At 42.7% G+C, this 17316-nt stretch overlaps 1 protein-coding gene across 1 annotated transcript in view; it reads left to right on the forward strand.

Annotated features, from left to right (window-relative positions):
* The window catches only part of ITPR2 (inositol 1,4,5-trisphosphate receptor type 2), a 590339-nt gene that overhangs the window by 399536 nt on the left and 173487 nt on the right, over positions 1–17316 (forward strand). The window contains exons 38-39 of the mRNA XM_075551968.1: positions 14924–15032; positions 15518–15705. Coding sequence (XP_075408083.1) covers positions 14924–15032; positions 15518–15705 — 297 coding nt within the window. The remainder of the gene's footprint in view (positions 1–14923; positions 15033–15517; positions 15706–17316) is intronic.

Genomic DNA, 17316 nt, shown 5'->3' on the forward strand with positions numbered 1-17316 from the left:
TGACAGTCTTCTTTTTTTATTGCTAATATTAAATAATACTCTACTGTTTAGCTATACCACAATTTGCTTAAATATTCATCAATTGATCATTATTTGGGTGGTTTATACATTTTTGGCTGTTGTAACTGATGTGCACAAAGTTTCCTGTGAACACAGTTCTTGTTTCGCTTGCCTATAGTCCTAGGAGTGGAATTGTGGGGTCATAGAGTAACTTTGTTTAAGAGTATACGGAACTGCCAAATGGTTTTCCAAAATGGTTGTAGTGTTTTACATTGCCACTAGCAATGTGTAAGGATATCAGTTTCCCCACATAGTGGACAGTTCTTGTCACTGTCCATGTTTTGATTTTATTCATCTAAGGGAGGTGGGAAGAATCTCTTAGTGCACACAGGTAACATACTTGGTAGCCAGTTGGTAGGTTGGCGCTTTGATTCCACCCAGAGATGCCTTGGTAGAAAGACTTGTCAACGTGTTTCTGAGCCTTAGTCATTGAAAACCATATGGAGCACCAATCAACCCTAACACACGGTGGGTCGTCGTGATTCCAAAGTAACGTAACAACTGGTTTTAGTGCATGTGAAATGCTATCGATGGCGGCATTTTCAAAGAGAGAAATGTAGTATTATGAATGGTTCATCGTTTAGTTAACTATAGATCTCATTTACTTTTTATTACTCTCGATTTATAATAAATACAAGACTCTGATAATAGTGTTATGTTCTTTGCTAATTTTAATGCAAGCATAACTCAAGGCATATAGCATCAAAGTTTACAATATGATGGATTATATCAAAAAGAACACTTAGTGGTGGATATTGGATATCAAAAATTCGATCACAAGATTAAATGACCAAAGGTTAAATCACCAAATTTCTCATAGAATTCCACCTTGCTTTGTTTCTGACAACAATGACAATTGTGATTTTTGGAGCTTAGCTTGAAGTACAGCGTCGTATTAAAAAGCATAGTACTTATTTTTTCACTCAATATATTTCCTCGGTTCTATCATCAGTTGTAAGGCTTAATGTAATTTTATTTATCACAGGAATGAAAAGAAATGCTGTTAATTAAACCATGACATACCATTGATTTTAAAAGATGTGGCTAACAGAAATGCTAAAATGTGAACAAAATTGTGCAGTCTAGAATCAAAGAAACGGGTAATAGCTTCTAGCAGCAAAGGAGGTGTGCTTGTGCATGTGACTGTTTAGAAGTTTCCCAGCCTTTGGTCATCTCCAGTGTCGAAGGGAGCGACTGAGACTCTAGAAGCTCAAAGTCATGAGAAATGACGGTTATGAATCTGCATTAACATTCATCCCCAAACCCACTGACATCAAGTTGTTTCTGACTCCAAGCAGCCCTAACGAGGTTTTTCAGGCTGTCAACTTTTACAGAAGCAGGGAATCTCACCTTTCTCCTAGGGGGCAGCTGGTACCTTTGAACTGCTGACCTTGTAGTCACCCAGCACCAACTCTAGGACTCCGAGAGGACACACACACACCTTTCTCTCTGTCTTTCTGTCTCTGTCTCTGTCTCTGTCTCTCTCTCTCTCTCTCTCTGTCTCTCTCTCTCTCTCTCTCTCTCTCTCTCTCTCTGAAGATTCTGGAGCAGGAGAGAGAAAAAGAGAGAGATTGATTCATTCATTGGTTATATTCCTGTTTGGGAAAAGATTTGCAACCTGTAGTTCACTGAGATAATCGTTTCTTTTCTTCACGTTATTAATTCAAAATCGTTGGTTTACTGCAACTAGAATTTATTGAGGATCTTAAACTTTCTCTGCAGCCTGAGAATGTGTCCATGCTTCTTTCAGAAGCGGACTTCAGTGGATGATTCTCAAACCTGTGATATGTGTGTTCCTCTTGCGAACACCTGGCATACAGTGTGCTTTCAGAACAGCAAACGGGCTCTGCATGTTATTAAGCAACGTTTCACTTTGTCAGTGCCTTTGAGTCTACTTCTAGAATAGAGGCCCCTCTGCTTTGATGTAGGCCACAGAAAAGCAAAGTGATTTTCCAAACAACGCTCATAAGTCTCGTCAAAGACTTTTGGAAATAGGCTCTTCATAAAATAGACATGTGGCACTTTTTTCTTTTAATTTGCTCAAGTGTCTGTAAGTTTCCGTGACAGAAGGCCTCATTTTCTTTTGATATATTTGTGTTGGTACTTGGGATACTGATGAGGATTTAAGGAATTTCTAATTTCCATTGGTTCTTAGTCATGGTCTCAGGTTTTCACTGTAAACGTTTTTTGAAATCATGCTTTACATGTGGAGCACAATGTTTAGCTCATGGGAACTGATCAATTCTTATGGTAAAAAAAAATGGTCTCGTGGACAAATTGATGCTAACAATTGGATTCATTAAACATTTTTTCGATATCCTAGCAAACACTAATATGACTTTTGACCTCTTAGGTTTCCATATATAATGTCTAAGCCTTAAAATAGCCCTGTGATGTGGATGTTATTTTCCACAGATGAGAAAACTAGTCTCAGGGCAGTTAAGTAAAATTGTTGAGATCACAAGGCCAGTGAGTGGCAGAACTGACATGTAAACCAATTATACCAATCTCCAAAGGACTATAATTTTCACTAAAGTTCACAGCCTGTGTGCTGACATACGTGTAGATGTCATTGTGTCCCATTGTCGAGCCTTCCCTCGGAGATATCCTCTGCGAAGCTTAGTCTCTTTTGTCTGGCGAGTCTGTGATTATTTCTAAGTCTGTATTTCATGCGCAGTTCTCTTCATACTTTCATTGTCAGATTGTTTGCATTGATTAATAAATGCAAGTATGGTAGTACTCGTTTAAGTACTAGTCTAACTAGTATAAGTACTAATTAAACTATGTCTAAGTACTCGTTTCCCCTTCCCACTTCAGAAAAAAATCTCTGTTTTTGGCAAAAAGGATGGAGTTTGTGTGCATAGCAGGGGAGGACATTAGACAAGGCGAGGGAGGAAAAAGAAAGATCCCCTACCACCTGTCCCTTGCCAGCGCTTCTGAGTCCCGTGGCTCCTTTTCTTGCCCATGTTCTCTATGGGAAAACATTCACGGCTGGCAGCCGCGGCTTTGAGCTCGTGGATTGCGGGGCTGTTGAGAGCAGGAGAGCCTCCTCGGGAGCAGGGAGTTGCAGACATTGCTCAGCAGTGCTGTCTTTCAACACACGGGGCCGCCATGAGTCAGAACCCACTGAACGTCCCACCACCGTCACAACACCACCCCGCACAGTTGTGCCCGTGGCCTCAGTCTTTGCTGCATGGTCGAGGCAATCCCACAGGAGTTACAGCATCTGTGGCTAAAACTTCAGAAATAGGATTCTCCCACTGTCCAGAAGGAAAGCCTATCTCCTACGGAACGTCACATATTATCTTCCAGATCGAAATCATTTTTTCATTGATTCCCACCCCCTCCCCACTCCAGCTTTGACCTGCGGTGAGCCCTGGGATGTTTGGTCCATGTAGCGCATTAATGAGTTGCACATCTCACAGCATCATCTTCGGTGACACGGTCTTGACTCCGGCTTTGAATTCAACACTTGACACCCTTTGCAGGCCTTGATGTAAGTTCCGTGCTTGCACTGACAGCGCTGTCTCTAGTGGCACCAGCAAGTGTGCCATGCTCGGCACCAGGGGCCTGGGGCTTAACTTTAGTGGTTTTGAACCGCTGCCATTTGAGTGTATTTGATGAGTCGGTGACTTACGATGAGTCCATTTTCAATAAGAAAATGGTATTGAAAGCGTGTCTGCTCAGCTTTTACTTCTTCGCTGTCTTCTAAGTTAGTCATGGTGTGGAGATCAGATGAAAGTTCCTTCGCCGGCATCAGATAACTAGACTAGTATGAGCGTAAATCATTCTCAAGCACTGGTGGGGAGGAGCGACATCAGTGCTCTGCCTTGAATATGAACATCGATGGTTGAGGAAGAAGAGCGTTGAGTTTGTGGTTGTGCATCGGCCCGCTAACTTCAAGGGCAGGCGTTCGAAACCAGCAGTTGTTCTCTGGGTAAAAGATGAAGCTTTCTTACTCTTGTAAAGATGTATAGACTTGGAAACCCACAGGCCAGTTCTGCTTTGTGCTGTCAGGTCGCTGTGTGTTGGAATCGCCTTGATGGCACTGGGTTTAAGTGTGGGTTTGAGGTCAGGCAGGACGCTTCCTGTAATTCAGACACCGAGACGCTCATATGAAGCACTCAGAGAAAACCGGTGCAGTTTCTTTTGCTTCTTACCATCCAAGGAGCACCAGCCTGCCCTCTAGCCACGCCCTCAGGGTGGTCCTGCTTGAGGCAGTATACCCGGAGTGCTGTCTAAACCTCTTCCTGTGTTGACTGCGTAAATCCCCAGATTTCAAAAGTAGAGTTAGTAGTCTGAAGATGACACTTGAAAATGCCATCTGGCCCAGCTCTCGGTGTTTGCCATGTCTCTGAATTGCTGCTTGTACCCACTTTTCTCCTTCCTGACACGCGGTGGTAGCTCTTGCACACCATTGCCTTAGCACTGCCTCACAGAGACCCAGGTGGCAGACCACAGTGCTCGAGAGTGTGTGTGGCTGTCATCGTGATGGAGGCAGAGTGCCAGCTGTCTCTCTCGCGGTGCGCTGAGTGGGTCCAACTACCAGCCAAGCACTGAGCCATGGCCCCACGAGAGCGCCTTTGGCTCATAGTAGAAATGGAATTAAGTATATGAGGTAATGAATTACAAAGAGAAAGGATGGGAGGCAGGAACCTGGAAGTTCCTTTTCATTGCAGTGTATGGATAATTGTTTTTAATATTTCCACAGTTGTTCACTAAGTGATTTATTAGCATGACTGAAACGTCCATATGTTTTTAAAGATTATAATTGTGAGATTGTGTCGATACAGAGCATCTTGTAAATGTATATGACAATTGCTACTAAAGTTTGTGCTGTTTATCTTAAGAAAGTTGGCCAAAGGACCGTGACAAAGAGTTGGTGTACACTCCTGAAACCCAGAGACCAAACTATTCAAACCATTAGACAGCTCCATTATAGGAAATTGGTCATATTTTCCCAAAAGAACTCTCTGACAATTCAGTCGATTATAGTGGTGAACCTGATATAATTCCATTAAGATTCAGTTACTGCAATAATTTATTTGAAATTGGAAATGTACCTTTTTACCCCTAGGAATTCAAATGAGGAAAAATAGCTAATCAAACATGTTGTCATTAAACCAAAAGGTTAGTGCAACACCAATTATGTTAATAGTAAAGTTTAACATCAAAATGAAACTGTGCGGCGGCTGCAGGCACACGCAGTCCTATTTTGTTGAAGATCTGGTCCTGGCTGATTCGTAGCTCATCACTAGTCTTTGAGGGAAAAACTAAATTATACATTTTTAGTTTGCACTTTTCATTGCCTTTGGAAATTCTAGCTGAGGATTTAGTTTTCTCGGATTCTTGTTGCAGTGTCCAACTTGGATGATGTCTAGATTATGTTAGGCAAAATGGGAAAAATGCATGATTTGCATATCACTTATCCCTGGGGTGGGGGACACGTGGAATGAGGCTCTCAAAGGTCACTTCCTTGTATTCTTTATTCCTACGGCTATTATTCCCTGTTCAAGGGGAACAGTATTGTGCTTCCTGAAGAATCAGCGTCTTCAGTCCTTTCTCAAACAACAACAAGAAAAACCAAACAAATCAAGCCCACTGCCATCGAGCCAAATTCCGACTCATAGGGACGCTACAGCAACCGTTCTCAACCTGTGGGTCACAACCCCTTGGGGGTTGAACGACCCCTTCCCAGGGGTCACCCAATTCATAACAGTAGCACAATGCCAGTTTTGAAGTAGCAATGAAAATACTGTTATGGTTGGGGGTCACCACGACCTGGGGAACTGTACGAAAGGGTGGCAGCCTGAGGACGTTGGGAAGCACTGCTCTGGGGCTGGAGTAGAACTGTTCCTTAGGGCTGCCCATCCGTACGTCTTTATGGAGGTGCCTGCTTCGGTCTCCTCCTGCGGAGAAGCAGGACGATGCGAATCTCTGTCCTCTGAAACTCGGTTATCAGCCCAGTGCTAATTCACTGTGCCACCAGGATAATGTTTAGCTCTTCCTAGGTTCCATAAGTTTCACTATGCTTCCTTTGTATTATAGATAAGTTCCTGGGTGCCTCAATTCCTGGTAGATTGGATTGAGTACAATAGGCAATGGCCGGGACTGGGGTGGGGCCTGCTCTCAGTCATTTGCAGCTGTCACTCTGACTTCTCTGGCCACAAATGAAGTCTTTTTATGGAGATATTTTGTTGTAATTTCAGAAGGTGGCTGTTAGTTCTCTTGGCTACACTGCGTTTAGCACATCTGGGAAGTGTTCATAGGGAGACATTGGCGAACATCTGTGTCTGGTGGCCTGGAACTGCCTGTGATATGGAAATGCCTATAAAGGACATTCCTTGCTTCTTGGCCTAACCCAACAAAGGCACCTTCCATGGGAGCTCTGTCTGGAATTCTTTTGGGGTTTGAAGAACCAGTGCACAAGCCCAGCTTTTCAACTGTGGTAGAATTCGTTTCAAAATCAAGTAATCCTGCTTTCATACATCTCCAAATTTTTGCCGCGGCAATGCTAGCTCTGAGACAATTACTTCAACCTGGGCACTAGCACTTCTGAAGATGGCGCTATAGTGACTTTATTTGCATTAGAGGCCTGTGTGGAAATGGCTCCATCTGAGCTCTCCCCACTGCACCCCATCCCAGACAGTGCCGGGGACTAAGAATGCCCTGTGCACGCTGAGGCCCTGGACTTACCTCTCTTTCTTCCAGACAGACTCTGTGTTTGGTAACAGAAGTCAGGCTTGGAGAAATTATGAAGCAGCAGTATAGAAAGCATTTCCATTCTTCAATGGGCCACTACTAAAACAAACAGAACAATCCTCTTCCATTTATACCTATTATTACTTCTTTTTTTTTAGCACCGAGGAAATGACACCGGTGCCACAGCTGACCTCCTCTGGCCTCAGCAGAGAGAAAGAGAGCCAAGTCCACGCTGGCTCCCAGCCATCCTTATTTACCTATGCTGGCAGCAGCCCTTCCTTCTGTAGTAAACTGCTTTTCTTCTGGGTTCAATAACTCATTGTAATGGCCACACAAGCTCACAGACAATGCTCATTGTGATGGGTGTTTACTAGCGAAGCTAACAGAATGTTAAGGATACAGTCTTTTGTCTGCAGTACCTCTTCTTAGCCATGCTGGCAGGCATGTCTCCCTGGTCCTTAACCTTTCCGCTGTGGTCCCCGGGCCTCTGCTTTGAACCATGGTCCAGGAAGCCCAGCACTGCTCCTCTGCTCGGTTTCATGGTCTCGCTTCTTTGCCTTATGGTTTCAGCATTGCTCCGCCGCTCCCTTTGGGTCTCAGGACTGCTCCTCTGCTCTGTCGCGTGGTTTTGATGCCAGGTTTCTGCTGCCCCTACCATTCAAGTGGGGATCTCATTCATGATGCTTGATTTGTTCTCTCCCTTTACTTCTGAGATGTCTCAGCCTTATGTCCCCAGCGGAATGGCAAAACTGACCAGTCCCCTTAATTAGCATCTCACACACCCTATTTGCATGGTCGCACCTGACCTTTTGGTGACAGTTACAAAGACATGGCCTCAGTGCTGTGCGTAGCAGAATCATTCCAGGTAACTCCACATCACCACAAGCACCCAAGTTTGTCTTTACTACGATCGATAGTGTTTGAAACCGGATAGATTTGCCCACTTTGGCTGATGGTGTGAGGTCCATGGAGGATGGTGAAGGGTATGCATGTTTGGGTGACTGTCACCTGAGTTCAGATGTTATTCCAAGGAATGATTAACAACAGCAAAAAAGTAGGCTTTCCAACCAGGTGATGCCACTAGAGTGGTGTTACCCCAGGTAGTAATTACAGTATCACCTCTTCCTTGTGTGCCCCTCTCATACCAGATCATTCAGAATCCTTACTGCATAATATTAATATTAATTGTAGAATAATATATACTTACAAATGGATGAAATGTAATATTTCTTAGCTTACCTATACTAATAATGAAATAATTTTATAACTTTTTCTTCATTTAATTACATGATCAGTTTTAACATTAAAATAGTTGCTCCTCCACTTTTACTTTTTTCTTTTACTTTATTCTAAAAAAAGATAAAGGTTCATAAATGATAATTACCAGAATATTGTAGTTTAAATATCAGAAAATTTGACAAAATCGGCGAGAAAGCAATGGAAACAGTAGTGCCTACTTGTGAGTATTTGGAGGAAAGCTCCTGATTGAGAGCGCTTCAGAAGGTTCCATGAGGTATATTGACACATGCAAGCTAATGTGGAAGCGTGAGGAGGGGGTGGCCAGATCTGATCTCTGCTGACTTCCCCATTGTCACAAGGCAGAGGACAGACATGCCTTCACTGTCCATGCTTTACGCCCTGTTCTGACCCCAGCCAGTCCTCCCACTGCGCTCTACTTGCGTGCTGGGTTCGAGAACGCATTGCAATGGGCACACAGAGTGCAGACAAAGCTCACAAGGACGGGGTTGTATTGAGGAAGTCAGGATCATTGAGAAGACAGTCAGTGGACCCTAGCAACAGGACTCTGTAGCCAGCAGCTACGTCTTCATTCCTCAGCCTCTCAACTGCCCCGTGGTCTCTGCCTCACATGTCCCACAGTCTCAGCGATGCTCCTGTGTTCTGTCTCATGGTATCGTTGACGTGGTCTCTGGTCTCTGGTCTTGGCCTGGCTTCCTTGCCCTTTCCCATGGCTTCTGTGCCACAGCTTCTGGGGTCTCTGTTTGCTGCCTCCATCACTTCACATGGAGAGCTCAGATTTGCTCTTCCGGTGGTCCTCGGGTGTTTTCTGTCTGTTCAAGGTGGCTCTGATACACAGATGGATGGCTTTGAGTTGTGACTTTTATTGATTAGCTGACCAGACCCCAAGGAAACAAAGGGTTTGACTTGGTTTACCCCTGTAGTAGATTAGAGGCTTAATCCCACCTTCATCCTGTCTATTAACATAGCAGGGACTCAAAAGCCGAACTCACTGCCATTGAGTGAATTCTGGCTTATGGCAAACTTATAGGGCTGGGCAGAGGTGCCTATAGAAACTCTATAGAGCTGCCTCTGTGGGTTCTGAGACTATGACTCTTTACAGGAGTAGAAAGCCTCATCTGTCTCCTCTGGAGTGGCTGGTGGTTTTGAACTGCTGACCTTGGGGTTAGCAGCCCAGCTCACTCTTAAATGGAATTATATTGGCAGGCATCGAGTCCAGAATAATAGCACATCACATAAGGAATTATGGCCAGAAGGGCCATAATAATTTACTCTACCTCAGCTAAGCTTATGTAAAAAAAGTTTTTGTTGTTATAACTACTTACAGGACTATTTTAATTAAAGTTAGCGCATTTCTGCTGAAGAATCACTTTTAGACAGTTTTTGGTGCTATCGGCTCTGACAGTGTTCTGGGTTTGATTCACACCCCTCCATGCTCCACTCGGATGTCACTGAGTTGGCCTGTGTTCTCATGGTGTTGCCATGGGCCATGGACCATAATGCCCCACAGGGCTTTTCATGGATGGTTGCTTAGTAGCTCACAGTCAGCAGTGCTTCCTTCACAGTCTGTCTTCATCTGGAAGTGCTGCAGAAACCCATTCAGCATCATTGCAACACATCAGCCTCTACAGACAGGTGGCTGTCATGCATGAAATGCATTGTTCAGAAAGTGAGCCAGATTTTCTACATGGAAAATGAGAATGCTACCACCAGACAACTACTAATCCTATAAATGTTGTGTAGTTAGGAAATGCATGGTGCTATGTAGCCTGGAGTAGGGTACAAGGGAAGAGTGTTGCTTTATTAATTTTGATGTGGACAACTCTGATAAGAACTTTGATATTCATTTTATCTGCTTAAAGAGAATTTAGGAATCTGAAGCTTATTCTAATATGGTATAATACATTTGTACTCTGTGATTGGATATGAACAACTTTATTCGGGGAGGGGGGAAGAAGAGTTGTTTTTAAAAAAGGATATAACCATTTTCTAGAATTTATCCTTTTTTTATAAAAGGATATATAAACAATTGCTGATTATCTCTTGGTTGGGTTCTTGGAGTAGTGATTGAAATTAAAAGCCCCTCTTACAGAGAATACAAAGGTAGTTGGTTCACAAGGATCCAGGCCTCTTCTCACGGCATTCTCTTCTGGACAATGACATGTTAATCATTATACATGGGCCAATTGTACTTCAAAGAGTTAGTTAGAAGCAATGCAAAGGTCTGTAGAGGGTAATTGTTAAATATCATATATATTTGGTTATAAGCTGACCCGAATATCAACCAAGGCACCTAATTTTACCACCAAAACTGCATAAAAGTGCTGCAAAACTCAGTTTATACACGAATATATATAGTATCTATTAACCCTTTTTTCTCTTTTTTATAAACGTTTTATTAGGGGCTCATACAACTCTTATCACAATCCATACATACATCAATTGTGTAAAGCACATCTGTACATTCTTTGCCCTCATCATTTTCAAAGCATTTGTTCTCCATTTAAGCCCTTTGCATCATGTCCTCTTTTTCCCCCTCCTTCCCCTATCCCCCTCCCTCATGAGCCCTTGATAATTTATAGATTGTTATTTTGTCATATCTTTCCCTATCCGGAGTCTCCCTTCTCCCCCCTTCTCTGCCATCCGTCTCCCAGGGAGGAAGTCACATGTGGATCCTTGTAATCGGTTCCTGCTTTCCAACCCACTCACCCTCGACTCTCCCAGCATCGCCCCCCACACCCCTGGTCCTGAAGGTATCATCCACCCTGGATTCCCTGTGCCTCCAACTCCCATATGCACCAGTGTACAACCTCTGCCCTATCCAGTCCTGCAAGGTAGAATTCGGATCGTGGTAGTTGCGGGGAGGAAGCATCCAGGATCTGGGGAAAAGATGTGTTCTTCATCGGTACTACGTCGCACCCTGACTGACCCATCTCCTCCCCTAAACCCCTCTGCAAAGGGATCTCCAGTGACCGACAAATGGGCTTTGGGTCTCCACTCTGTACTCCCCTTCATTCACTATGGTAAGATTTTTTTTGTTCTGATGATGCCTTATACCTGATCTGTTCGACACCTTGTGATCGCACAGGCTGGTGTGCTTCTTCCATGTGGGCTTTGTTGCTTCTGAACTAGATGGCTGCTTGTTTACCTTCAAACCTTTAAGACCCCAGACGCTATCTCTTTTGATAGCCAGGCACCATCAGCTTTCTTTGCCACATTTGCTTATGTACCCTTTTGTCCTCAGCGATCGTATCATGGAGGTGTGCACCCAATGATATGATTTTTTGTTCTTTGATGCCTGATAACTGATCGATTTGGAACCATGTGATCACACAGGCTGGTGTGTTCTTCCATGTGGGTTTTGTTGCTTCTGAGCTAGATGGCCACTTGTTTATCTTCAAGCCTTTAAGACCCCAGACGCTATATCTTTTGATAACTGGACACCACCAGCTTTCTTCACCACATTTGTTTATTCACCCGCTTTGTCTTCAGTGGTTGTGTCAGGAGGGTTGAGCATCATAGAATGCCAATTTAATAGAAGAAAGTATTCTTGCATTGAGGGAGTACTTGAGTAGAGGCCCAATGTCCTTCCACCACCTTAATACTAAGCCTTTAAATATAGGCACATAGCTCTATTTCCCCATCCATATATATATATATATATATTTGCATATGTACATGTCTTTGTCTAGACCTCTATAAGTGCCCTTTGCCTCCCAGCTCTTTCCTCTGTTTCCCTTGACTTTCCTCCTGTCCCCCTGTCATGGTCCTTCCCCACCTGGGTTTCAGCAATACTTTTTTGTTACATTACCCTTGATCATGTCCTACCAGGTCTCCCACACTCACCTCACCACCAATTTGGATCACTTGTTCTTCCCTTGTCCCTGGGTTTGTTAACACCACTTCCTTTCCCCCACCTCCCCTTATCCCATTTCCCCCTGGAACTGTCGGTCCCTTTGTTTTTTCTCCAGCTTGTTCATCCAGCCTACCTTATTTAGACAGACCTGCGGAGATAATAACATGCACAAATCATAGAACTCTTACCACAATCCATACATGCATCCATTGTGTCAAACATGTTTGTACATTTGTTGCCATCATCATTCTCAAAACATTTACTTTTTACTTGAGCCCTTGGTATCAACTTATAATTTCTACCCCCCTCCCTCCCAAACCCTGTTAGTTTATAAATTATTACTATTTTTTCATGTATTACACTGTCTCATGTCTCCCTTCAACCAATTTTCTATTGTTCATCCCCCAGGGAGGGGGTTGTATATAGATCATTGTGATTGGTTCCCCTTTTCTCCCCCACCTTTCCCTTACCCTCCTGGTATCACTACTCTCATTGTTGGCCCTGAGAGGTGTATCTGTCCTGGATTCCCTGTGTTTCCAGCTCTTACGTGTATCAGTGTACATCCTCTGGTTAGCCAGATATGTAAGGTAGAATTGGGATCATGATAGTAGGGGGAGGAAATATTAAAGAACCAGAGGAAAGTTGTATGTTTTATTGGTGCTATACTGCACCTTGACTGGCTCGTCTCCTCCTTGTGACCCTTCTGTAAGGGGATGTCCAGTTGCCTACAGATGACCTTTGGGTCTCCATTGCGTACTCCCCCTCATTCACAATGATATGATATTTGTTCTTTGATGCCTGATACCTGATCCTATAGACACCTTGTGGTCACACAGGCTGGTATGCTTCTTCCCTGTGGGCTTTGTTGCTTCTGAGCTAGATGGCCACTTGTTTGCCTTCAAGCCTTTAAGACCCCAGACACTATATCTTTTGATAGCCGGGCACCATCAGCTTTCTTCACCACATTCACTTATACATCTGCTTTGTCTTCAGCAATTGTATCAGGAAGGTGAGCATCTTGAAATTCCTGTTTAATAGAACAAAGTGTTCTTGCATTGAGGGAGTACCTGAGTAGAGGCCCCAATGTCCATCTGCTACCTTAATACTAAACCTATAAATATATGCACCTACCCCATCTTTTAAGGAAGTCTAGCACTTTGGTTAATATGACCTCACATGTTTCCCCTCAACTTTAAACATTAACCTCAGTTTAGAGGCCAAGATATTCTCTCTCATGATAAGGTGCACAGTAAAACACTTCCCTTCTGACGTCTGAGAATTGTTTTGTTTTTCCTCTCCTGCTACAAGGATCAGCTCTGGGCCTCATGCTGTCTTTTGTTTTTTTAAGATAGTTTTTATTTCTTTTGCCTCCTCAAGGCCTTCACTTAGACTTTATAAAGGACTGTAGTGTTGCATTCACTGGTAGACTAGATCCCTATAACTTACGATTTCTTCTTTGGTTAGTGTTCGCCTTGCCTTACCACAGTCCATGTGAACAAGTCCTAAGGAAATACAATGCAGTGCAATACATGTCTATTCTCTAGCCATTGAACTATCAAAAACTTCTACGTTGCTGTAAGGCAAAGCAGCTCAAACTCTCTGGGTTACTTAATATTTTTGACACTGTGACATGTGGGGCATTTTTGGAGCACTGATGTAGATGACCATGGGTTAATAAGGCATGGGTTAGTAGAGGGGATAGGTCATTAAAAGCTCCCTTGGAGTCTATTCTTTGAAGAATACAGCCTTGGCAATGAGACAGCAGTTCCGTTCTCCCATACAATGTCAATACAACTCATAGTCCGCTTCACAGAGCCTCAAAAAACATGCTTCTTGTCGTGCAAGTGAATATATTGCAAGAGAAAATCGATACACTATTGAAGACACAATGACTGAATTAATGTTTTATGTATACATAAATACAATAGCTTTTGTCCACCATCTTCTGATCAAAACATTTTAGAATTTATATATCATTAATTTTAGCAAGAGTATTTATTTTAGCATATGCTGTATACCTAGCACTTTTCTAGCCTTAAAAAACCTGTTTCTACTAATGAGGATTCTCTTTTCCACTATTTCAGGTGTTTAATTTGTTTTTTAAAGTAAGACAAATATTCTCACCAACATTGGCACCCTAAGGTTACCAAGGAATCTCTAATTCAGAGCACTTCAATTTTTTTAGTATGTTCTAATAAAAATACTATATTTTCTTTTTAGTCTGTGGGAGAAAATTATAATTTTATTGTAAGATGTGCATATTTTGCTTCAGAAAATATTAATACAATTCACTGCTATGGAGTCAATTTCAACTCACTGTAACTCCATACGATAGCGGTTCTTGACCTTCCTAATGCTGCGACCCTTTAATAGAGTTCCTCATGTTGTGGCGACCCTCCCCAACCATAAAATTATGTTTTGTTTCTATTTTATAACTGTAATTTTGCTACTTTTATGAATCGGGTGACCCCTGTGACAGGGTTGTTCGACCCACGGGTTGAGAATCGCTGCCATAGGACTTAGAAGAACTGCTTCACCAGGATTCTAACGCTATAAATGACATGGCCGGTGGACTCAAAGTGCTGAGTTTGCAGTAAACAGCTGAGTGAGAACCACTCTCTGCTACCATGCAGTACCAAAACCTTTCTATGTGTGTGTCAGGTCTCAGCATCATCCATATCAAGAATGCTTAACCTGAGCAAAGGCTTTAAATAGCAAAGAAGCAAACTTTGGTGTTTACCAGGGTGGTGGGGTGCTGAAGCCATAGACCAGGGTAAGCAGGGGGTGGCTTGATGAAGAGGAAGCTAGTTCTCCAAAAGAAAGAGAATGGAAATCGGCATGGGCAAGGCAAGCTCCTGGGTGGTTAGATAGTAGTTTAAGTTTCTGAATATGAAGTGGTTACCGGAAATGTAAATCTCCACCTATTCACAATAAAAGTTAAAAGACATTAAAATGATGTACCTTTAAGGAGGATTTTAATATCCTGACAATATTCATTTTATTAAAAAAATAAACAATAATGACTACTTTGATTTTTTTTTCTATCAGGGTAGCACATTAAGAAAAATACTCCTCAACCGCTATTTTAAAGGTGATTTTGGAGTTGGTGTGAACGGACCCCTCTCCGGAGCCTACACCAAAAGCACACCAGTGGGAGGTAAGACCGGCCATAAGACTCTCCCATGTTCCCATCCTCGTTAACGCTGGTGCTTGACCTGAAGAAGCGAATCTAAAAGAGTTATCTTGAAATTCATGATGAAGAACGTTTGCACAATTGGGGCTTATGAGCAACAGACTGGAACATTAGAATTGCATTTGTCTTTTGATTTTGGAGAAATCATTAATTCAAATGGTAATCTCTTATTACATTAAGGACAAAGATAAAACTAATTTTCTTGTTCTAAAATATTTTTAAGAAAAAATGTCTAATGATGAATGTAGACATTTGGGAGGAATGACATATTTTTTTTTAAAAAAAACTTTCTCTTGTACCTTTTCATCCAAGTTTCTAATATATTTACCTTCGCAAGGTTATAGAGTCCCAGTAGTGAAGCGTCTTAAGGTGTTAGGATTTGCAAAGCATATGTACTCACGACACCTGCCATTTCTAAGCTTTGTTATTCCTCCCTTAACTCCTGCCAGGAAGCTTTTCTGGACAAGATTCAGATAAGACGGGAATCTCCATGGCAGACATCCAGTGTCTCCTGGATAAGGAAGGCGCCTCTGAACTTGTCATTGACGTCATCGTGAGCACCAAAAACGACAGGATCTTCTCAGAAGGCATTCTGCTGGGCATCGCATTGCTCGAAGGAGGAAACACGCAAACACAGGTACCTGTTTGTCATCACGGGCCTGCCGCTTGTCAGGTGCCTTTCTTACTTCCTGGTCAGAGCAGCCCCAGGAGCTGTGTTTCCTCTAGCTGACCGTTTCTGCCTCAGAAAGAAAGCCTCCAGAGGCCATTTTCCTTATAAGTGTATCTGGTTTGTTATAGAGTCAACAGAGCTGCACAAAGTACTCAGTCAAGCCAACAATTCCTTAGGCGCCTACTTCTAGCCTTAAACCAGATTTTTTGATTTCGTTAGAGAAGTTTTAGGTCGGATTCCTGAGGATAAAAATAATACTTTGACTCATCAACTAATTAAGTGTGGCATTAATTAAAGGAGGCAGTATACGTAGCCGCTTAGCAGGCTGTTTGGCATTATTACAGGTTTTACTAGCACTCACCACCACCCCCATATACCTTTTGAGAAGTTTAGTTCCGACTTGTCACCCAAAATCTCACAGCGATCATTACCGGGTAATTGCATATTCTAAAAATGCCACCCTATCAATTACATTTAAAAATCAGAATAAAATATGCTTCCGTTAGTGAGTTTTCACTGCTTGGGTAGAGAGGGACTACTGGAACACTCAAATCCCACTTCTCACACCAAGATTGAAAATCAAAGTGCACGTCTCTGACATGAAAATGCAAAGATGAGTTTAACTAAATTCCGTTCTCATTCGTGCTTCCTTCTGTGTGCTTCTGCTCTGACACCTACTGCGTATGCGCCACTTTTCCTTGTGACCTTGACCACTTGGAGCTGGGTCAGGTCTCACCAGTTAAAGGACACAACCCTGAACACTGCCACGGCTGCCCAAACGCTCAGATGCCAGCCATGATGTCACAGCCCTCCTGGGACTGCTGCCTTCAAGTCTGAGGTTTTTCCACTGCCCCCTCATGATTCCAGTGATAAGCTCAGGAGAATCACAGAATGTTACCACCTCTGTCCTGCTGACCCCACTATTCCCTTGGGTTAGATAGCCCCCTAAAATGACTCACACGACTCATGAAAAGTATTATACGAGGGGATACCCAACAAAACCCAGAACAAGGTCCATGGGCAGAGCTTTCCTTGTACACAGCATTTTTTCCCACTAGGTGAGCGTCAAGCAGCTCACTATGAGTTAGTGCACTCAGTGGCGTCACCTGGGAAGGTTCTCTCTGATCACAGTGAATTTTTTTTCCATAAAAGCAGTTTCACTTTAACCTTGTTTTTTGTAATGGCTGATATAAGAGAACAGCATATAGCTGTGAAATTTTTTTCCTGCTCAGGAAAAATAACTCAGAAAATGTCGTAATGTTGAACAAAGTTTACAAGGAAGCACTATGTGAGAATCTCAAATACATGAGTGGTTTTCTTATTTCCAAAAAGGTGAAATGTGGATTGGTGACAAAAGAGGTGCTTATCAGCTATCCAAACAGATGAGTTTGAAAAATGTTACCAAGAATGGAATTGCAGATTTGACAAATGTATTAAGTATAATGGAGAGTACTTTGAAGGTGATAAAGTTGTTTTGTAAAAATATTTGAATACATAACTGTGATAGGTAGTTTTGCTGTGCCGGCCTGACCACTGAAGACATGGAGGATTAGTCAGGTTGAAGTTTGATTGGATGGC

This window comes from Tenrec ecaudatus, chromosome 6 (genome assembly GCF_050624435.1).
Source record: "Tenrec ecaudatus isolate mTenEca1 chromosome 6, mTenEca1.hap1, whole genome shotgun sequence".
Taxonomy (NCBI): domain Eukaryota; kingdom Metazoa; phylum Chordata; class Mammalia; order Afrosoricida; family Tenrecidae; genus Tenrec; species Tenrec ecaudatus.